Here is a 24,165-nt window from a genome sequence, read left to right as displayed (position 1 = left end):
ATGAGAAACGCGCTTTGTGCAACTGAATTACAAAAGCAGCGGTTGTCACTGGGTCAGGCTGTGATGAACGCCCCAGGTACCAATCACCGTTTCGCATTCAGCACCCCAAAACAGTTTTCACGCGCAGCGGTCATTAGACACAAAGCCAAGGTAGCGTTTGAGATCAGACCCCAACAGTGGCCGAGCACAGACCCAAGGGGTGACCCCCACCTTCCCCCCAGAGCCCCCCAGCTCTTCTCCAGGGCAGCGTCCCCCATTTCAGGCCTCAGCCCTTTCCCAACACCCTCCTTCGGTCACCACCTCCCCCCAGGCCACCTCATCACCAGGCACGGCAGGTAGAGGCGCCGCGAAAAACGGCTTTCTGCCCGCCGCACGGCAGGATGGACCTCTCGTCCCACGTGCCCACGGCAGAGCAGGAGCTTCTCCAGCCCCGTGGCCGGAGGAAGGTTTGCGCAGGTCGCCCAGACCCAGGCCATCTCCGAGGCCGCGGCTTGCCCTCAGCCCCTCCCAGCAGCGCCGCCCCCCTTTTTTTTCGGCCACGCCTGGGCAGAGTCCTGCGGGTGCTCTACGCGAGCCGGCGTCCCCGGGGTGTAAGGGACAGCACAGAGGGTGCAGGGGGGTTATTTCAACACCTAAGCAGGTCTGGGAAGGGAAGGTCAGACACTGCGTGCTCACGTGGCTGCTGCTGCAACACCAGCGTTTTTCCAAACATCTCCAGCTGGGAACGTTTAGGACATTTGTCTTCCCATAAATTTGAAAACTTACCCAACTCCAAAACTCTTTCTGCCCAAACTGATGAATTTATTTTTATCTACCCTGCTCAGAGTGGTTCTGTTTTTAAGGTAAGGCCAACCCGCCCCCCCCCAAGGTTAAGCATTTGGCACCTGACACATCAAACCGTCGCCGCTCCGTGGGTCGGAGCACGTCGCAGGCCAGTTTGGTACCGGGGACTCGTCCCAGGACGCTCCCCAGCCCGACACGGACAGCCAACATCCAGCCTCCGCCACACGCACGAGCCTCCTGCTACCCTCCTGCTACCCTCCATCAAAGTTTTTAATCAAGTTAAAAGTCACAGGGATATTTAAAACCACATTGCCCACACTGTCCCCGACAGCACAATTTGATTATTTTCACACCAGACACAATTTCCACGGCACCTCCCCGAGCAGACCCATCCAGGCCAGTAACGCGGCTGCAGCGCTGGCCACGAGCCACACCAAAACTTCAGGGAATGAGCACAGGGGCAGGTTTAAAACACAATTGTCACACGATTTTTTTTCTCTGTGTGTGTGTAGGAAAGGCTTTTTTTGCCCAACAGGTGGGGTTTAATAACTAAGAAAGGGAGAAGTACAATTATGAGGTTAAAATAAGCAAGTAGGTTATTCCAACTTGGTCAAGCAAAACTTCACCTCACTCCTAACAATTTATCATAGCTGGGCAATAACTCACTCTTCATTTTTAACAGACAGCCTGGCTGTAGAAGCTGCTATTAATTCATATAATTTGACAACCTGGACCACAACTATTTTCCCTAAATGAAATTAATGGCCACATCCAGTGCCGAGTACCTCGCCGTAGAGACAGTAAGAGAGCCTGAACTGGCAGCGCAGCGCAGCTCTGAACAGACACGTTCTCAGCCTGTACCCCTGCGGAGTTAACGCTGTGTTGTGAATGCAGCACAAGGCACGCTGATGGATTTTGGTCACTTTATTAAATGAGATATTAAATAGTTTAAGTTTCAACTACTAAACAGCACTTTGAATGGTGAAAACACAGATAGTATATCGTCATACTTGAATGCTTCTTCTCTTTAAAAACACATTTCCAGTCCTTATATATATTACAAAACAGCCTTAGAGGAAGAGGGGACACCTTTTCTATAGTACTTAAGATATTTAATACAGAACTGAAAAGCCATCTAATAGAAACAAAGGCAAGTCTTCACAGCTGTATGATTTCAGCAGCCAAAGCTGGTTGATGGACTGAAACATTACTATACAACTGGGACAAAACATATACAATATCACAATACTAAGCAAAAACGCTTTACATCCAAAGGAATAAACAGGTTACAAAATGTGGAGAATTTAGCAGGCAAAACTGTATTACAAGCAACATTTTTATTCGTCATCTTAAGCCATTTCATCTAATTAAAACATCTAAAACAAATATAAAAATGAGCCTTTTATTATCTTATTGATGTATGTTCTGTCTTTAAATATTTGTTAAAGCTTGATGTTATACTCAAAGCACATTGTTATGCAGCTAAAATGTCAAGTGAGAAACATGTATGCAAAGTGGTCCGAGTTTTACTTCAATGCTTATCTCTGATTTCTTCTTATGTATTAGTCTTCTGTTATCCATAGTTTTGTCCAGAATGAAAAAAAATGTGCCTTTAAATGTTGCCTAAAACTTCCACATTTAAGTCTCTGAGTTACTGTAAAACTCCATTGAACATTCCCAGGTTTGGTAGAAAGTATTTCTCTTATTCGCGATACGTAGGAATATCGGTGAGAGTTCCCCAGAGTACATTTGCCTTCAAATGTTTGAGACAAAGTCTCATATTTTGTTTCTTCTAGTGTGAATGTGCCTCTTTTTGCTGCCCTCCCCCCAAATTAAATTTAATTGTAGAGCTGGCAAAGCACTAGAACATACTGAGGTTCTTTTGTGGTACCTTGTAATAAAAGAGTCCAAGACAGCAACTTGTTAGCTGGTTGTCAACAGATCAAACAAACTCTGTCCAGATCACAAACCAAGTTTCAATCGCAAAACGAAATATCGCGTAAGATTTGCACATTTAGATGCAAAACACCCACTTGTCCATTCAGGGCAAGAACTCAAACTCCTGCAAGAAACTTCCCAGGAACCAAAACAATTTTAGTTTGTGTCAGCAAGTCAGAAGAGTCCAGCAATATCTGGAGCAAACGCCTCCATCCGCTCATTTCTCCAGAGTTCTCTGTAGCCGATGCGCCATTGCCTCAAATGTTCCTTTCACTTCTTTTTACCCCCAGATTATAAACTTTTTTTTTTTTGGGGGGGTGGGGGGGGGGGGGGTAGGGATGAATCAACCAAACTATATTCAAAGAAAAGCCCTATTTGTATTCAGTTAGATCTTCACAAGCACAGAAAGTGTGGGTAAAGAGAGTGTTAATGATAAATAATAAACCAGAAATTTCTCTCTGGTCTACATTTTTAAAAAAAAAAAATCAAACACACACACAAAAAAAAAAATCAATCTCTTTGTGTACTAAAGCATGTTTTCACACAAACGAAAGAGAATGGGGGAGGAGTGCATAACCAAAACTCTTAACCTAATAGAGGAAAAGTTATTTCACTGTTCTGGCAGCTCTGGAAGTTGCTACAGCACTTTCTTTGTATCGATTTTAAATCAGCAATGGTTCTGCCATTTTAAAGTTGTTTATGTAACAGGGTTTGACCCTGGCCACCATCACTATTTTAACCCCCAAAATACCAGGAATTTAATTTTCTTGGCCCGTCTCCCATTGCCGGCAATGGGAAAAAGACAGTAGCACCAGCATTAAGGAGTTAACAGAAATGTGCTTTGTATTGGACTCAGCATAGAGTAAATTAGCATGTGAAGGAAAAACATCTCCAACTCTAAGATCACCATTTGTTATTCCATCACATAAAACTGAAACTAAAAAAATGGCAGAAGACGAGGGGAGAACAATCACCTTCCCCACGTCACTATTTAAGGCTGTATACACAGTTTCTATGTAACTGCACGACTCAAAGGTTTCAGAGCAGTAGTATTTAAGAATATTGCACTCAATTCTGTTTCAAAGAGCATTTTCAGTTTCTGTTTCATTCAGCGTAGGTGATATAGTGTGAGTCCAGACCTCAGTCAAAAGGAAACTAGACTATTTCTGTTATAATATTCCCACTAATATAAAGAAATGGGTAAGCAGAAAAGTATTCCATAATTTGAGGAATCAACTCTAATCAAGAACTCAGCTGTTTACAATTCACATATGGTATACTGAAACATACAGACCTGCAGTCCTTCCTAAGCTTCTCAAATCTGATGACAGCTTCGCACCTACTAAAAGCAAGCATAGGAGTTCAGACAGGAAACCTGTGGAGATGCTACTGTTACGGGAGGACTTGTTTTCACTGAAAACAACTTGTTATCTCCTGTACTCAACATATGTAAGAAGATTCTAGGCAACATCACTGACAACAGGGAAAACATCATGTCCTATTTAAACAAAGCTGAAATACTAATATGGAACGTGGCATGTTAGGGGACCAACCAAACTTTTTTTTTTTTCTTTACAGTTGAGTTCTGTTAAGCCATTGATTCCTAAAAAAATAAAAGTTCTTTCTCTGATTTTAACAATCCTTTAGGCTTTTAGTGCAAAATCACATTGATTTCCCTTGGGAAGGCCCTGGATTTTTGCCTCTCATTGGGGGTGGTGCTCGTTGTAACGGTGGTGGCTGCATACCACCAGACACTGACTGATACATTCCTCTCATATCTATCTGTTGGTAGTTGGAAGGATTCATGATTAAGTTTGGAGGCTTTGGCATCATGAGATGACTCATTGCTGCTTGCTGGTAGGACATTTGCTGCTGTTGCTGCTGATTGTACTGCTGCTGTAGTCTTCTGTTCATCAGGATCCTCTGAACACAACTGATCAACTGTGAAGGGAAAGTAGAGCTGTTGTAAGTGCATGACCCGTCTGGATGCTGCCGGTATCAAGTTCAGAGTTAAAATCAATTTGTTAGGGACAGCATGGCTGAAGAAAAAAAGCACCATTGTTATCACCATCACTAATGTGATGGTATTCCCAAGCTGATTACTGTAGAAACCATTTAGTAACACCATTTAGGGCTAAGTTCTCTTAATGACTTGCCTATTGTATTGCATGCAGCGTTTAGGTAAGCTGCTACGGCAACAAGCCCTATACTGTGAAATTATTCCCAGGTATAAGTTACAGTATGATTTGTCAGGTACCATTTATCTTGCCTTTGAAAGCCCTGCGTGCCGACTGTCGCTAAATGTTTGTCTTAGAGAAAAACTCTTCCCAGGGACATAATCTGGGCAACTTTCAGATTTTGCAAAATAATTCTAAGCTAAAAAAACCGTTACCAATACTTTCTAAGACGCGTGTTTCGCAAGTTGCTTTCTGAGCTCTGGGAATCAGATTTCTCCTTAAGCCTTGTGACCTTCAAGCAAACGACTTCAACATAAAAATCTGGCGAGTATTTTTTTACATGAACTTCTCACGGAGCCTCCTTCGACGAGGCTGAGCAGTGCAATCCAACACACTGCAGAAGTTACCGTCTCCTGATGTTAATGTCACATACACCATCACACAATGCCAGCAAATACCTGACCCATTGAAACACACATTCTGCAAATATACCTAAACATACACTTCTATTTGATGAACACATACATGCAAAGTCCACACTTAACATCCCAGTTCAAACATGGAAAGTTGATCAAATAAACATTAGATACTTTACCATCTGTTGTTTAGTAAGGACATCGTTATAGATGGCTTCTCGGCGCTTGACATCAAGCTCCTGGCTTGCCTGTCTGCTCAGTGCCAGGGCCTGGACTTGGCTCTCTGTGAGTGTTACATTTTCTTTCCACTGAAAAGGGAAAAAAACCAAAACCTTCTTGGCATCAGTCATTTTAACAAAAGCGTAATGCTAACTGAGGTCTTGCGTTACGTTCAGAGTTGCATCAAGAGTTAAAACACAGCCCAATTTCCAGTAAATGCAAAATAATACTTCACCAGAATCACAACTATGAGCTATTAGTTCTTCTAGCTGCTAATTAAGGTAATACACCTCTAGATTACTGGGAGCAAGGGAGAAACGTGGCAGACCACGATAGGCAAGTAAGGACAAGATACAGGAAATGAACGTTATTTATGTACAATTATTGTTCTTATTTGTAGAAAAGCAGCATTTTCAGAGCATGGCAAATAATTATGGATCAAAAATGCCAGTCCTCTAAGGATCTCTGTCATCCAGATACCAGTAAGGGTTACTGCAAGCTGCAGGGATAAAGGTCAATAGAAACTGGAAATTATATTCATTAATAATGCGATTAATTAGCCGAATGACCATATACAACAGTAATTTCTTTGCCTGATAACGTTTAACGTTTTCCCCATCTCCTGATCTAAACCTACAGTTATCCATTTCACTCACTATGGTTGAAATGATGTCTTCAAGGGGTTGAATTCTTGCTGCAGTTACACTGTTGGTTGCTTCCACAACTTTCTCTCTTCCTTGATTAATAAGGTCCTGAGAAAACACCAGAAAATTAATTATAAAGCACAGGTACAAAGAACACATTTCTTTGCCAACCTTTTATAAGTTTTCTTCATCTTTGCCTCGTGTACCTAGACTTTAATTACTTTTTTCTTCCAATTTGCACAAGTCAATGAGTCTAAGCTTCCACACAACTGAATTTCAGCACAGAGTAACTGAACAATCTGCCAATTTGTACAGTGGATAGTATTTATCAAAAGCTATTTTTGTACCCAAAGGTTTTCAGATCAGCACAGGAGTGCTACATTTTTACCCAGGCAAATTTTCTGCGATATGTTCTTGATGACTTTACAGTTTCAACTCATTCCATGTGCTCAAAATACTATCTATTATGCTAAATTATCTGTTTTAGCGTAATACTGGCACATACTGTGTATGATTCCTCAGGTATACTCAACAAACGTCTCCCTGATTTGCACTTTGATAGAGGTTTTCAATTCTTTAGCACAGACTCCTCACCAGACACTTAAGACAACTGTGCTTCAACCTCCTGCAGTTTACAGCCTGGCATCTTATTAGGAAGAAACGCCCTCAGCTACTTCAGCTGAGATGGCAAACCAAGACCTGACATAACTGGGGAACAGCACATACGTTCCTCTTGCCCGTTCCTTCTCAGACAGAAGCCAGATGGAGGCAGAAAGCTAGACGTGGTAATTAATGTCTGCAAAGAACGCAGTTAATCTTTCCGAACCCTGAGATGCTGCACAGCTATAGGTTTATACGCATACAAGGTAAGACTTCAATATAGCTACACCACACACACAAAAAACCCCTATTAAAAATGGGATACTATTACATAAGTATCAAGCTATTTAAGAATGACATTATCCATTATTTGTGACAGAAAAAACCGCCATGCACACTTACAGCAACACAAACATGTTACACTACTTGGATTGCTCCCTACCTCCAGCTGTTGATTACTCATTGCTGACAGAGCACCCAAATTGAAAGGAATATACGGTGTTTGAGAGTTGAAATTTGTGGGAAGCATATTGGTCCCAGTTGGCATGTTGAAACGCATAGTCAAGCCCTTAAAAACACAAAATGCATTTCTATTTGATTAACTCTGATATGGTCTTCTATAATAACCCACAAAATACCATACGCAGACAAATCGGCCCTTACAGCAGATTACGAGCAGTGTACGTTGAGCATGAAGGCTAACCTATCTCAGCAAACTGAAGATCCTTTCAAAACCTCGATTCAGACGGACATTTTAATCACAGAGGAACCCAAGTTCTAGTCTTGAGTAATACGGGAGTTTAGCTTAATTCTAATTATTTGGTATACTGAGAAAAAAAAAAAAAGACCAAGTATATCTTAAGTTGCTTAAGATGCATTTTTTATATTGCAAACCCACTACTTAATGTTGAGTTTGACCTAACTGTAATCAAATTTTGAAGAAGTGGAATGCATAATTTATTAGCAGGAATATAAAGCTCATCTGCCATATTGATTTCTCATAGGGTAATTTCAGTGTTTATTGTATTATATCTTCCTATTGCTTCTCCCTCACAAAACCTTCTCCCAATACTCCATTTCATTTATCATTTGTTCACTCAAGATGGTCAGTGGCAATTTATACATCCACTTTTTGTACTTTCAGATTACTGATCAGATTTGAATACCGAACTTTGCCTTTCCAGGAATCTTCTGCTATTAGACTCCAGTTACACTGAGTTATCATATTCCTTTCACGGTAAAAAAAAAATCCTAAATCTGTAGCCAATGTACAATTTTTGTCATTCTACCACCTGCTTAAAATTCAAATAAACAAGACAGAGGGAAAAAAAAAGCAAGCTTTTAGGTCCTTTCTGGCAGATGCTTATACGTTTGTGGGATCATGGTAAAAAATTCTGAAATCAATTGTATACCTTTAATGAAGGTGGAAATTTCCCTCAAATGGTAAAAGAGAGGTATTACACAGGACACTAGTTGAGTTTTACTTTGAAATAGGAAGAAAATGTGTACATAAAAGGAAAAAGTAACTTTTAAATGAAAGTAACAAAGAAAATACACACAATAGACCAGCATCGAAAGACCAAGCAAGACACAGTATCTCCATTTTTCATATGTCAAAATTTGCTTTACACATCCATTTCTTGGCCTATAAGAAAATTAATTCCTGCAAAACCAACTGAAAAGGTAAGTGGTACTTAAATCTGGATACGTTATTTTCATATACGTAAACCTGATCAGATAGCTTTACCTTCTTTTCAGCTTCATATTCTGCCCATGCTGCCTTCCTTTCTTCTTCAGTGAGTTCCTCTTCCTCCTTATGGTCCAGCAGTGAATCATGTTCGTGATATCCAACTATATACTCTTTATTGATTTGAAGCAATTCTGCCAAAATTGTATCCTGTTCAAATGAAGAGATGACAAAATGAGAAGTCACTCGGTAGCTCTACTGTATCTACTCTTCATGCATGCCTCACTCACTGCTTTGACCCAATTTCACAAATAGCAGCCCAGCGCACTTCACAGCAAAGCAAAATTAAAAAATAATTTCAAAGTACAATTTTCCTCAGAGGGAGGGCGCTGGATTAACAATCTGTTAGAGATGACAGTCCAATCACTTAACGAACCACAGGAATGCACTCGGGTTCCACAACAATAAATGCAGTTTAAGAACCTAAAAAGAATGGAATGCACTCAATGATTTTTCCTTTGCTTAGGCTGGATAACTGAGAGGACCTGTCAATAATCTGCATTTCTAATATGTAAAGAGCACCTTTACTGGATTTAAAACACTAAGTAGTACTTTGGTCCATCAACCGTCCATCAGCACTCAACAGAAAAGTTTGCTTTCTTACAACTGTTCAGATATTTGTCGAGATAAACAGTCCTCCACCCATCTGCACTAAGAAAGGTCAAATCACTGCCATGAACTGGATTTGATCAGCAGGTTGCAATTTAGACTCCTCTATTTCACAATACCCCTAATGCTTAATCACTTTTAAGGTGAACCAAAATATTTACAATATCCTTTATAATGGCAAACTATTGTGAAGGTTCTGTTCACAGGCATACCAACATTTTATATACATGCATCAGGGTTTTTTTATATACACATATATATATACACATATATATATACACATATATATATACACACACACTTTTTTTTTTATATTTATATATATGAAAGATCCAATATAGCTCAGCACTCAGTCTAAGATTTCTAACACAAAAAATTTTAACTAAATCCTATTAGTGTTTTTTTGAAATGCCGAGTTACCGGCATGCTGACTATTTCCTAGACAAAGCAAAACCAAACTAGCTGCTAACCAAAATACTAAGTTGCCACTGCCCTTGTCTGGACTACAGATGCCACCTTATGATAGATCATGACCTCAGTGAAGAAGTGGTATAAAAACAGATAGAGCAAATGAATGTGAAAAGCTGGTATTTCAAGGTAGGTAGTAATGGGTTTGCAGTCCTTATTCTCACTGAGACAACATTCCAGTCTCCACAGTTTTCCCAAAGATGACACTTCTTTGTATTAAAATAAAGGTAATGCTGCAAGGGATGAAGAAAAACATGTGCTGTAAGATGATTAAAAACTGCACATGCTGCACTGCAGGAGTTCCCTTTTGGAGATAATTACCGAACATGGATTTTTTTTTTTAAAATGCACTTGTATCACTGATGAGCTCGCCAAATTAAGAAAGCTCCGATATACCTCAGCACTCAGTTTAAGATTCCTAATACAAAAAGAGTATTGAACTTTTGGAACAAATTACAGTGAATACCCTGAATACACTTTTTGCAGTAGAATTATACGGACACCTACAGGCCTGCTCCACATCATGCCCTCATTCTGCCAGGCATTTGTACAAACCGGGACATGAACTGTCCTACCCTGACATTTTATAACCTGGATAGAAGAATGATTGGAAAGAATGGCTTGTACCCGCAAGCAGACAGATTTTGCAACACCACTGGGAACTGCATGTGGAAGTCCTGACCAGTGGTTTTGCCACAACAGCTACAGAAAGTTGTTTGTTTCTGTGTGTGTTTAAAACCCAATTATGTTAACCAATTACATAAGCTAGTCCTTGTTTCATCCTTCGACTGTCCGGTCTCCCTAAATTTGAATCAATGCTTTCATTGCCAGCTCCTCAACAAAATATTCAATGTAGTATCTGCATGACTAAAAGGCACAAGGAACAAATAATGGTATTTTTGGGGTGCTGGGAGAGAAGGCAGAGAGAGAAAAGGGACGCAGTAATAGGATATGATGAAAACATCTAGAGGAAGTGGATGAAGAAGTCAGGAAGATATTACAAAAGTAAGCTAACACGATTAAAGCGCTCTCAGCATACCATAGCTGTACATTGGTGTGTGGAGGGTTCCTGGACATGCATATGCATTAATTTCCATGGTAACACTATTATTGAAAACAATAGTGGAATATAATCCACACTCGCTTAGCCAACATAGTCTTCAAAATATGGTTTAAATTACATCCAACTGTGTGTTTGCTTTTCTTTGTCTAAACTTTATTTTGCATTAACTTTAATGATGGAGCTTGAAAACTGGGATATGCAAGGTACTGCCATTTAGTTTGTTTAATTTTACAATGAAAAAATATAATAAAGTCATCTTACACACAAAAAAAAATTCATCAGAATAAGTATTCCTTTTAATTTGTGTGGCTTGTTGCTAGAACAATGATCATCAATTGGTTTATAAGCTTTAAGATGAAATTCTGGTGATGAATGAAAAAATGAAGAGCTACTGAAAAAAGGGTTTCAGTTTTTAAAAAAAGGTTTGTCTTTTTAAAATCCTGTTGGAAATTAAAAGCTACGGAGAGATCAATGTATTAGAAAGGAAGTCTTCCATGAAAGAATGCAAGTTGTGTTTTAGTTCATAAACAAGTTTTTTCTCAACCAATTGAACATTTACCATCAAGGTGAAAAATAGAAAGAAGTTTAAATAAGCAGCAAATTCTTTTGATTCAGAGAACAACAGATTTCCAAAATTCACAAAATTGTCCCCTAGTTCGGAACTACAGCAAAACACATGCCCTGGTTATGTCCTGAGGTAGTATAAAATAATGGTATACTACATCCAACTCAATCTGAACTATTGTTTTAATCTGCCTTTCCAATCTGCATTGCATGACCTCAACTGAGCCAAGTTTTCATTTCACAGAAAAATGTGACCACGACTCTAATCCACTGAACACGCTGATCTGGGGAAGAATAAGCAAAAAACAGAGGGTGCAACAGTACCAGGTCTGAGGGACACAGAGTGCCCCCTCATTTGGTCTTTGTCCAGCTCCTACCTCATACATACTGCTCCAAAATACGCATCGCACTGGCCAAGGTAAGCCACAAGCATTGCACTTATCACTGAGTCCAGCTATCAGTATTTGTGGTAAAAAAACTTCTTGCCGTTAGCTACGTACCAGCCAAATCTACCCCAGTATACAATCCTTCGGGAGCTGAGTGCCGAGCCCGTGAGAACCTACTTTAACAAAACCCAAACCAATAGCCCAGTCGTAAATCACATTGATTTAAGAAAAAAAACCCAAAAAACCAACAAACCACACTCCAGATCCACTGTTAAATTCAGAGCAAAGTAAAATGTAACGCCAGAAATACAATCATCATAATTTATTAATTAAGAGCTACTCTACAGAAGTAACAAGAAAATCTGCTTATGCCTTTAGTCTGTGCTAGATGAGTCACTAATTTGCATAAAGCTCATGGCCTATATACAGTAATTATTTCTATACTTAAACACAGCAAATTTGACTGAGTGATAGCCCTAAGACACCTGTTACACCTTTTTTGGACTGAATTTCTAAAGCAGTCCCTTTCAACTCAGCAGGGATAGCAGATGAATGAAATCAAGCAGTGGAACTTAAGACTAATTTAATAATTCATGGGAACAACATTCATAATAAAAACATTCTGCTAAAACCAAGTATTTACATTGCTGAAGACGCAGCAGCTGTTTCAGAGGGGTAAGGGCAGAGAAACGGCACTACGAAGTTACGGTTGTAGTTCAACAGGCATTTTCCCCCAAGAACCGTACGCACTGGCTCCTCTGCGCTCCTCGGCAACCCAAAGGTCTTGTTCCGACCGCAAAGGGCAGAAAACTGCTGCTAAAATTAACACTTTGATAAGCTTCTAGGAAAAATACACACTGCACCTTTGCCATGTGACTTTCTATAAAAAGTTGGTAACATTCAACGTCTTTCCCCCCCTTATCAACAGTTTCTAAGAAAACTGGTCTTTGACTGAAACTTGGATTACTGCAAACCCAAAATTCTCAAGGATGTATTTTAAAAAAATCAAGTAGTATTTGTTTCTTCACTCACATAACGGCTTTACTTCGCCTTTTAAAACAATACAGAATGAATTCTCTAACCCATTAAAAGCAAATGAATTAAAAATAATTTTTTTCTTACATCCAAGAATTTGAAAAGCGTGTTAAAACTAGAGGTTACAAGAACCACCCTAACGCTCAGCCCCGAATCACTCCTCAACATACCCAACTCCTGGCTGCACACCTAACGCACCCTCCTGCTGTGGGGTGTCACTGAAGTCAAGGAGTTCTCCGACTTAGCAGACATCCAGCAGAAAACCTATTATCCCTCCAGGTTTTTCCACATTCATGCTTAAACGGTTGGAGAAAAGATGGAAAACATTTCACCTAATTCCTATTCAGAATTTCCTCTAAAAAGCTTGCTTGGAAGGAGTCAATTCTAAAATGTGTATTTTCAAACATCTTTGTACCCACGGTCTGAGGAGTCTGTTCTTTCGGAGCCTAGCTGTATTTCCACTTGACACTTGCAGCGTATTTACCTGGTTTTACTGTGCATTTCACACCAATGCTAAGGATTACAAAAGTAATCCCTTACCTTACCGTCTGCCCACCAGTACAATTACACAGCGACAACATTGCTCAACAGACTATGCTTTGAAGACGTAAAAGAAGCTTGAAGACAAAGAGTGACAATTATACACAGAACCTGTAAAAGGCAGAACTAAAGCCTTCTTTTAGCCTAAATGCCTCTTTTGCTTTGCCTGTAATTATAAAGGAACAGCTCAGTCTTTGTAAGCAAGGGGTAGACAGCTAAATGATGGAAGAGTAATACAGGGAAAGTTTTTGTGGCCTTTGTTTCCAGCTAAGAGCTGCAGAGATCAGGTTGGGTGTGCTGAACTCACCATGAACAAAGCATCGGAATATCATGCAACATGATCGTAAAGAAAATTTTAATCTCCATATGCTGCGTAATTAATTGATGCTACAATAAAACGTTTTCAGGAGCAAATCAAAAGTCTTTTTAAACAACTTTTAAAAAAATGCTATGTGTTGCTAAATTCATTTAATGGTTAAGAAGTTTTATAATTATAAATCTAAATCATGCATCTCTGCTAAAATTGCACTGAAATAAGAAACAGTTAACTTTGTGAATTAATAACCTTGCACAATTTGGAGAGTACCATCCACCGCAGTATCTCCTACACCAGATACTTGCTTTTGATTGTTTATGTAGAATTTTAGAGAACTGAATAGACCCAAAAAAAGACAGAATAGGAAATAAAACATAAAAGTTAAACTTATGATATCATAAATAAGGCATGAGCCACAATTCAATTAAACAGACCACAGGAATCAAGGAAGGGGGTCACTTCAACTACTGGACTAGCTCAGTTTTGTGTGCAAAGCAAGAACCTAATTGTGGATAAAATATAAATAAAATATCCCAATCGGCTAAGCTTCACAAGGGATGCAAATACAGCCAAAAATAATTAAAAAACCCGAGAGTGGGATCATCAAAGTAGTAAACATGAGTACCAAATGAGACAGAGCTCTCCGACAGAAATTCCTTTGTGACAGCTTACAACCTTGGTGCTAAGCACTGTTCATCCAGGCAAGGGAGGTCAATGCCAAGTCAGCAGACAAGTCACCCTCACTGCAACTATTCGCTTGGCATTTTTCCTTGGCTGAACTGCCCAGGATTCATTCGTGGTAACTCACCACTTGGGCGTATCTGATGGGTCAGACTTCACTCCTACCCTCAGACTCCCTGCCCAAAGCCCAAATCACAAGCAATACTTTACATGATGACAGCCACTGATTTTTATCAGCCCTCCTAGAAACACTTTCCTCCAACATTTTCAAGAAGTTTTCACTACCACTATACCAACGACACACAAACACACCGGTTACCACACTCCGCCAAGCAGCCAAAAGGGTGCGTTGGCCCTTACATACTTCCTACGACACTTCACACCTGCAGCTCGCCACTCCCAACTTCTGCAGAAGCCAAGGGAAGTTGGCATCCAGCACCATTCTTCCTCACTACCAAGACTAATTCAGTGGGACAAAGAAAGGGAAAGAATATTTGGGGGTTAACGGCTAGCTTCCCATTTCTGCGAGGTTATCAGGAATGCAAAGCCCTGCTTTCAACAAATAAATACAGAAACTGCTAAAATAAGATGAATCTACCTGATGATTTATAGCCTTTTCAACCAACAAATCTAAAAAAAAGAGGGATTAGAAATTTGCACACAGTGTGTACTAAGATGCACAGCTTTAAAAGGACGAAATTCCATTCAATACCATTTGCTAAAACCGTCACAAAACTGAAGAGAATTCCAGTAAACAAATTTGCTCTATTTACAGCCAGGGACTTGGTTAAAAGCTTGTGTTCAGCTTAACTTACACAAACCTTACACTAATGGTTGGAAGGGAATTAATATGGAACTTAATATTTAAAACTGAATGATAAAGTAAGTTTGGAGTTGATGAACTTTCTCTCTTACATTACACTTCATTCATTAATTGATTCATTATTGTAAAAGAAAGCAAGTAACTTTCAAAATATAATTATTGCATTGAATTGATCAATGTCTTGAGTAAACACACACAGTTGCTTCATACATTTTCAACCTAATTTTTCTTAAAAATAAGCAGCAGCAGCAAATGGTGATGCATTAGCTATGAGTTTGTGAAAGCATAAACGTATATTGCATAAAATAACTAAGAATGTAAAACTGATAAAATAAATACTATGAATTACAACCTAAAGGAAGATGTTTTAGGAGGTAAAAAAATTAATTTACCAAAATAAAAATGTGCAACATAGTAAAAAGGTAGAATAAAATTTTCAGTTATCTACAATTTACTGCTTACAGTGAGAAACACTGTAATAAAAAGAGCTTAGATACAGTTATTAAAGTTTGTTTTCAAGGGTTTTAAAATGCATGTGTAACAGTGACTAACACTTACAGGGCTAACACTTCCCAAATCCCCCTGGCAGCTGCACCGACACTGTAGGTGGTCTAATAGACTGTTTCAGAGAATGGCTTAACTATTAAGAATACCAGTGTGATGCCTGACCACAATTTATTATATTAGAGTGGTCTACAGATAGTCTAGAATGGAAAACATGCCATTTTTCCTTGGAAATTAATAGATTTACAAACTGGAACACCTCCCTTCCCACACCCAGACACTGTATAATGACCTAAACACAGTAGTAACTCAGAAATTTAACCAGTTCACTAACTACAGACCACACGTTTATGTGTTACTGTTTACTAGCTATTCACCTGGTAAGAAGCAAAGATAATTGCACAACAGCTTAATGATGAATTAGTCTTCAGCAGACCAAGGCAGACAAAGAATATAAGTTAGACAAAGTGCAAAACCTTGGCCTAATCTTAAATACAAACTGACTTGGAAAAAAAAAAGTAAAATAACTGAACCAATTATTCTTTCCCCTGAAGTTTACTCCTGCCTGACTGCAAAAGTTATTATTTTTTATTTTTAAATTCAGATAGTAAATTTTTCAGTTCCCTAAGTATCACATAGGATAGTGAACCACTACTACATAAAGCAGTGACAATGAACCATCCGCTACACATGCCACATCCGTTACAAATAGATTTAGGCAGGCCTCAGTGAAAACAAACCACTATGATCCTAAAAGTTCATCTAGCACAAAGTCAGAAAAAGGTCTGACATCTCTGCTTCGTATTATTTCGGAGTACAGAATATCAGCATTCTCGCTAAGTTGTGTAAATGGTATAAACGATTGTCTAAAAAAAACTGTCACTGGTCTCTGCTAGTACTGGCAACACTAAAAATAGATCACAAAATCTTAGCTTTTTCAATTTTCCTCACTTAACAGTCAGTAAGGGCAACTTTTTCCCTCTCTCTACCGTATGTCTACTAATGGTCCCTACAAGAAGAGTTAAACAAGGAACTAAAAATCAAAAAGGCTTGGCAAAGGAGAGCATGCATTAATTTGACACATACGAAGTCTTGGCTAGGCAGATGAAAAAGACCTTGAAGTACAGTATCACCTCACAGATTTGTTATCACAAATTAAAGTAATGCTAGGTATCACCCGCACCCACTTAGATGTTAATTTGGATCTTGGCTTCCGTAGTTTCCTTCAGCAAGACTTCTATTCACTCAAATTGTGTGAAAAAGTTTTTTTGTTTGTTCTAAAGTTCCTGTCTTTTAACTGAAGATCTTCTTCTTAGACTGTTAATTACATTGAAGGGAAACTCATTATCTAGCTCATCATTACCATCTGTTAAATTAATTATTTTATTGTGTTACCTGCTATTCACCTCCACTCGAAGTGGAAAATACTCTTCTCCTTCCAAGCTCAAATGCCCCCTGTCCTTATACAGATCTAAGTTATTTCTGTAGCATATAATTCCTAGTGATGTGCATCAACTTACTTTTGGCAACATTGGTGTATCTCTCTTCTTTTTCTTTTCTGAGTTCGGATCATCCAGCAAATCTGGTTCGAAAGTGTACAGCTCTGTAAGTTCATTCATAGTAAAATGACGTTCAACTTGCTGTTGGTCGACAACCCGGAAAGACAACGACTGCTTTGTTACCTGACGATCATAGATCTTATCCTCCATCGTTCCCTAAAAACCAAAGACACTCACTTTCATACAAATACTGGACCTTCTTGTCATACAGGAAAAAACCCTAATAAATGTAAGAGCGCTACAATAACAACATTACAGTGCTCTACTTCCCTCATTTCTTTGACCCTGTATCTACAAAGTTACCTGAAAACGCTTTGTTTTGCAGAGGAAAAAAATTAAGAAAAAAATACCTCCTGGAAGCAAACACAAAGTAATATGAATTGTGTACATGACAGATGTCATCTAGCTATTGATCAGAGTAAGAAATGTTATTTTTTCAGTAGTGTTTTGAAGAGATTTGGTTTTGCTTCAATTCCCCAAAGTAGGATTATGACCAAAAAATGGCAATTTCTACCGCGTGTCCTTATTTTGCTGCTTTGAGCAGCCTGTAAGAGGTAAAACAGACACCGTATCACTGGGGTGGAGAGGAAAGGGAAGCACTTGAGTCTAATTTATCACAGCTGTGGATGAAAAAATTACATCTTTGATAAAAAAGGAAAATTACTTCTTTTAAAAAAAAATTATGACTATGAGAAGTACGAGAACAGCACAGTCTGTTCTGAACATCATAATTTAAAAAGGATATCAACAGTTCAAAAGTGCACATAGAAAACTACAAAAATAGACTGAAGTCTGAAGAAAAAAACCACGTTTGACAGTAAGGTGTTACAAAAAGTAATCTATTTAAGTCGGTGAGTAAATTGCGACTTGATCAAGAGTTAAGTACTGTTACTGGGAAAAGGTCTTCAGTCTACTCTGTAACGCCTGAAGAACTAGAAGATGAAGCGTGATACTTCCTAACAGAAACAATGGCATTATACTTTAAAAAAGCATAGATCAGTGACCATCAGAATTATCACACATCTTTAATATCTGTAGGGTGTGATACAAGTTTTCAAATCATGACTAGATGCCTTTTTTATAAAGAAATTCTTTAGCTCCCTATGTTTTCATTCCAGTTGGACCATTGAGGGCCCACAGACTAGAGGTCTGTAGAAGACAGGTACAGGGAGCAAGCCTATCAACCTACCAACAACCATCCTCTATGCAGCCTACTCAATTATGAACTTCTAGTGGTGAGCAAATTAAAAAAAGCCAAGAACACTATTCTGAGTTTGGACGCTAGAATTCCAGAATTTGTGTTACACAAAGTGTCAGAGGAGGTGGGCTTAACAGGAAATAATTTCAGTTGTTACTTATTTTACCAATCTTTCCTTCAAGAGCTTTTTCAGCAGCCAAATACTGCTATCAGATTAGGGCTGGAAGATGACTGGATCAATGTGGACCACTACAGACTTCAATACAAGTCCAAATAGTTATAGTCCAAATAGTTACAATTCATGAATTTGATTGCAGGACCAGCATATCACAAAAGTACCAGACAGAAACCTACCTGAGCCAAAAACCTGTACACAAACACAGGTTTGTTCTGCCCAAAGCGGTAAACCCTGAAAATACTCTGGATGTCATATGATGGGTTCCAAGAAGCATCAAAGATGATTACTCTATTAGCAGCTACAAGATTAATTCCGAGGGAACCTGCTTTAGTGGATATAATAAACAAGCGGCCTCTGGAACAGAGAAAAGTTGCAAAATTTTAATATATTGGAATACGACTATTGTTCCCGTGTTGCTGTGTTACGATGGAGATGTTCATACACTGAAATAACTCAAAAACTTCATTAAAATACTGTATTAAGCATAAAACAGATGCAGATTTTACAAGGATGACACTTTTAGCAAAACATACACTCCCAGAAATACGGATCAGGGCCTTCTGCAAACCAACTGTTAACAAAAACTGGTGGGGCAAGAAACAAATCTTTGGTTTTGCATTTTCAAACTCTAATAAAATTAGTTATATCAAATTAAACCATAGTTTTAAACAGGCATATCCCATGCTATTGAAACCGTTTCCTGCCTAGCAAACTTTCAGGATAACTCTAGAATGACACCATCTCTTTGATGTATCTGCTTTTTGTGAATACCGTCTCACTCAGGTTCAACTTAAAATGAGGTCTTGTCAGATACCTGACAGGATAAACTATTTAAGAGTATTAACACTGAATTAGATTACTTTGTTCTATTTAACTTTTTAAAAAAATTATTTTCTGTACATTATAAATGACTGCAACATAGCTACCTATTTTTCAAACCAATCTCGGAAAGCAAAGCTCCTTAACTTCACTACACTGGTACAAGTTTGTATCTATCTTCCTATCCCAATCAGACTGGAAAGTCCTATCTTGTCTGAACAGTGGATGTCTGGGAGACAATTTTGGAGATAGCTAAAAGAGCTGGGCAAGTGACTGCCGTCTCCTGGCCAGACCCCATGGGGCTCTGACCTTCCTAGGTCCTTATATTCTTTTAATTGTAATCCAAATTTCTTACAATCTAACCAAGAATGAAAACAGCAAGGAAACACTGAACAAGTATTGATCACTACAAATGGAAGTAATCTCAGGAAACCAGAAAGCTATTGTTGTTGCACATTCTGTGTGCAAGTTCCGCACCTGACAACACTGTGATATTTATTTGCCTAGCCTTAAGAGGTCATTAAGCTAACACAGGTAACAAAGAAACAGGGAACAAAAGAAAGAGAAGGGGGAAAATTAAGCATATGTATCACGAGAGATCTCACCTCACATTAGTTTCATCATTAAATTCTTCAGCCCATTTCTTTCTTGACTGAGCTGTAGTTGAACCATCTAAGCGATAGTAATCAATGTTTCTGAACCATTTTCCTTCACCTGTAAGCGTAACAATCAAATTATTAAAATCCTGATTGTGTACATAACCAGACTGATAATACTGGATATACACAACTCTCTAAACAGTAGAAGAACAAATATGGAACATAAAATATACTATTCGCTGACATTTTAAAACAATGGGAGATGACTATGGGTCATTCAAGATAGAGAACGTTTTTGGAGGATATTGGTGCTTGCTGCAGGGATGCCTTGAAAATTACGTAGTGAAGCTTGCATAACAGAATATAAAATATGTAACATGACAGAAAACAATAGCAATCGCACTTGTGATGACAACAATCATTCACAAGCCTGCAATAGCTCCTACAAACCCTAAACCAATTTTGTCTAAAATGATTCAGAGGTAGAATAAAATAAACGTTGTCAATATAATTTTACCTTGCAAAAAGTATCCCACATCTATCACTATCCATTTCTTCTTAAGATTTTGTTTCGTGGGTTTTTTTTGGTTTTGATTTGGGTTTTTTTGGGATTTTTGTTTTTTTGTGGGGGTTTTTTTGTTTGTTTTTTTTGTTTTTGTTTTTGTTTTTTTTTTTAAAGATCAACTGATATTAAATGAAATTCCTCATACAGACTGGAATTTAAAGAAACAAATTTATAATCAAACTATGCTCCAAGGTTAAATTTAAATTGAAACTTTGAAAAGACCTGTGCTTTTTTTGGGTAGTTCCTCTTATTCTTCACTATTTCTAGTTGTATATACACATTTGCAGAGATATGCCTTAACTTGGAGCCAAAGTTAATTTAAAAAGTATATAACATCATTTTTCTACAGAATGTAACAAAATGCCTTCTCTCCTTTCAGCTGATGAACATTTAATCTGCTTAGGCTGTATTAAACACGGATGATACAAAATGAAATCAGAAGCAAGAGTACATAATGGGATAGCAGAGACCACCTGCAGAGGAGCCAATAATCCTGCCAACTTCAGGAACGGTACAGAGCATACAATACTTCTAATGAAAACAATTATTTCAAATCCATTCCCTTTGGACCGAACAGAGGCTTGTAAAAGAGTTACTAGCTTTGCAATTGTTCAAGGTGACACCCACCTTTATAAATAGGCGGCTTGTCTTTGTCAGTTTTCTCCCGGTTGGCCAGCTCCAGAAAATCTTCTATCAAATCCAGAGATATTAAGGACTGGCTAAACACTAGGCTAAAAACAGAAACAGGGAAACACAAAATTCAGCTCTGAGGTTATTTTAATTATTGTATTGCTTTCTTTTTCTTCCCTCCTCACTCTGATATCACCTTCGAAACAAACAGCCTTTCTAGACACAGAGAAAGACTCTGGTGGAGTACACGCATGTATGGGAAAACTCACTGATAAAAATGAACGTAGCATGCACATTTGCTTCAGAAAACTGAGCTACAGCATTATGAAGATTGAACAAAGAACACAGTCAGACTAACATATTTATAAAGGTAATTAAAAATATTTCTAGAACTGACTTACACTTTGTCTCCAAGCTCCTCTGCCATTCGAAGAATTTCAAAGAGAAGCACCATTTTCCCAGAATGTTCCAACACTTCAGCATCTGCATCAGTGACAAAATCTTTGTACCAGTCTGGTGCTGGGCTACCAGGATTGGAAGAGGATGTAGCTTTGCCTGCAAAAAAAAAAAAAAATTAAAAAATTTGTAAGATAAGAGGCATGGTCTTAATTTAAATGCTTTGAAACGTCTGAACTACAGAATTGTTTCCTCATTTTTAGGCTTAACTGGTACGAAAAGAGTCAAATACACAAAGAAAAAATAGCGTTTGCATTATTACCAATTACCAGATTCGCAATTACCAACAGCACAAGTCAGCAATAGGAGTCATAAATCCCCTTTTTCTGTTGCAGGATATTTGGACAAATGGTTCTACGATCTCCATTTTTTCCCCAAGAGTATTTATCGGCAGCTTAGTTTCCAACAAGTATGCATCTTTGAAAACTCATCCATAAATGTTACACCCATTGAAAAGAAGCTTTCCATAAAGACAGTTATTTTGAATCTCAAACAAACATCTGAAATTGTTGGAAAAAGAGAAAGAATGGTCTTTGGGGTTACCTAGTTCATCTATCAAGATGAACTCTCTGGAAGAAAGTTTCCAAATGTTACAGGTGTTTAAGATGAAACCTGTAAACCATCTCCTCTTACTTCTGTTAGGCTCAGATTTAGGATCTTTTTATCCTAAGCTAATTTAGAAGACAACATTAGCATATAGGAAAAAAAAAAAAATCACTTTCCCTCCACCTTTTATATTGATTCACAGTTGAGGGAAAAAAACCAAACAAATATCCACCATAATATTCTGCCTTTTTGCAAAGTTCTTTAAGGAAGCTTCTTGTCTGCTCATCTGCTAACATATTATTATGCTAACAATATCTGTAATGTACACACATGGGAACAATCCTATTTTTAATATGTTACTATCTTATAAATTGATTTTGTTAATTTGACTTAACCCCTTGAAAATATAGAAGTACTAGAACGAATTACAGAATTCAGTTTGTCACTGTAAAAATACACCAAAATAACTATGCACCTAGCAAAACAAGTCTGTTGAGAGTCTGTATCACCCACTCAAAACTGTCAGATGCAGACCATGCCAATCTTTAACGATACTCCCATTATCTTTATTCTGAATTCAACCAGAAGAATGCATGTATTCAGCATTATAATCAGAACCGGAGAGGCAGATAAGAACCATGAATTATCTTGATTTACATTACTTCATTTCTTTTATGATCTTTCTATGATCTTCAATTTAACCCCCTTTGCATTAAAGTGATAAAAATTGATTAATTACATTTATAACACACAACTTTTTTCACATAAAACCTTTGATCTACTGAAATATTTACCTACATAGTAGAAGCGTTCTATCTCATGAACAATTCAAAACATTTACATTTTCAGACTATGCACCACAAATCAATCGTGACACACCAGTAAATTTCGGATGCAAGATAGAATTGACCTTGACAGAACTCCTATTTGAGCTTCCCTCATACAAGCTTTTAAAGAATGTATTTTTCAATACCAGAACAAAGAATGAACAAATTAACCAAAGAGACCTAGATGTGCTGTGGGAAAATCCTATACACATCACCTATCTATTTCTACCTTCACCTTTCCACCCTTCAACTTTGCAGAAGGGCCTCCAACAGCTGCAATGATAGAAAGTCTGCCCGCAAACCTCATCTGGTGCACCATCAAACGTTTGTTCAGAAATTCTACACCTCCATTAAACTGAACAAGGATGCATGAGAGTGGTAAACCTTTAAGTGATCCAGAGACAGAAACTCATCCTGCCTGTAACACAAGTAATTACTTCAATACATTTAATCTGTACGTGTATGTATTTTAAACACACACACTCAACACTCTTCCCCTTACATGTTTACAATCTGTCATGGAATGGAGATGCCCCCCAAAAAATTCTCATCTTAACTGTCCCCAGAAAAACATTTCTTTAGGGAAAGTGCTTAGACACACAATAAATGCTACAATCAGAAAACTAGTTCTACGATACTAGTATCAAGACAAAAGCCAAATTATTAAAGGAAAATCCAAAAATTAAATGTACAGATGTAAGTAGTTTGAATAACAATCTTTAAAAAGGTCTCGTATTCCTGTTGCATTGTATCTGCTTGCTCAACATCCATTTCAAATTCCAGGTGCAACAATGAATGACGTGTATTTCTTAACCTTTCCATTAATCTTTCACCAGTAAGTCTACAAAGAGATGGAAAGAAGCCTAAGTTCATCTGTCAATTTTGTATCATTTTGTACTTATGAATTAAAAAAATTTAACTGTGCAGCATCCTTGCCACAAGACCTCTGAGTTCTACATTGACGTCCCTTGTTTTTCCAGGACAAGTATATTATTAGAAGTAGTGGGAGCTGTGAGCATAGAAGCAGTTCACAGAGTTAAGGAATTTGTTGCAAGAAAGCAAAATTCCTGACAGCCCTCTGAAATCGCCTTTTGCAAAATGAAGCTGCCTGGTATTTTATTTACTTGTATATTATACTCACCTTCATCTGATTTTATAACAGATGGAGGGTTGTTTACAAGTTCGTCTGCGTTTCCTTCTCCACCTCCACGAGATCTTGAATTCCAGACTTTAATGACTTCAACATCATTATCACTGCCACTTCCACTTGAGCTA

At 38.1% G+C, this 24,165-nt stretch overlaps 1 protein-coding gene across 1 annotated transcript in view; it reads right to left on the bottom strand.

Annotated features, from left to right (window-relative positions):
- Window positions 1–4,292: 4,292 nt before the first annotated feature.
- ATRX (alpha thalassemia/mental retardation syndrome X-linked) overlaps window positions 4,293–24,165 on the bottom strand; it is a 73,527-nt gene continuing 53,654 nt past the window's right edge. Inside the window, exons 26-36 of the mRNA XM_009705123.1 lie at window positions 24,032–24,165; window positions 21,463–21,616; window positions 21,059–21,162; window positions 19,873–19,981; window positions 18,625–18,802; window positions 17,034–17,228; window positions 8,525–8,674; window positions 7,220–7,345; window positions 6,190–6,285; window positions 5,494–5,622; window positions 4,293–4,662 (exon numbers count right to left, since the gene is read on the bottom strand). The exon at window positions 24,032–24,165 is cut by the window's right edge and continues 63 nt beyond it. Coding sequence (XP_009703425.1) covers window positions 4,384–4,662; window positions 5,494–5,622; window positions 6,190–6,285; window positions 7,220–7,345; window positions 8,525–8,674; window positions 17,034–17,228; window positions 18,625–18,802; window positions 19,873–19,981; window positions 21,059–21,162; window positions 21,463–21,616; window positions 24,032–24,165 — 1,654 coding nt within the window. The 3' untranslated portion in view covers window positions 4,293–4,383. The remainder of the gene's footprint in view (window positions 4,663–5,493; window positions 5,623–6,189; window positions 6,286–7,219; window positions 7,346–8,524; window positions 8,675–17,033; window positions 17,229–18,624; window positions 18,803–19,872; window positions 19,982–21,058; window positions 21,163–21,462; window positions 21,617–24,031) is intronic.

The sequence above is a fragment of the Cariama cristata genome, unplaced genomic scaffold, assembly GCF_000690535.1.
Source record: "Cariama cristata isolate BGI_N322 unplaced genomic scaffold, ASM69053v1 scaffold6258, whole genome shotgun sequence".
Taxonomy (NCBI): domain Eukaryota; kingdom Metazoa; phylum Chordata; class Aves; order Cariamiformes; family Cariamidae; genus Cariama; species Cariama cristata.
This window is presented reverse-complemented; position numbering and strand designations above follow the sequence as displayed.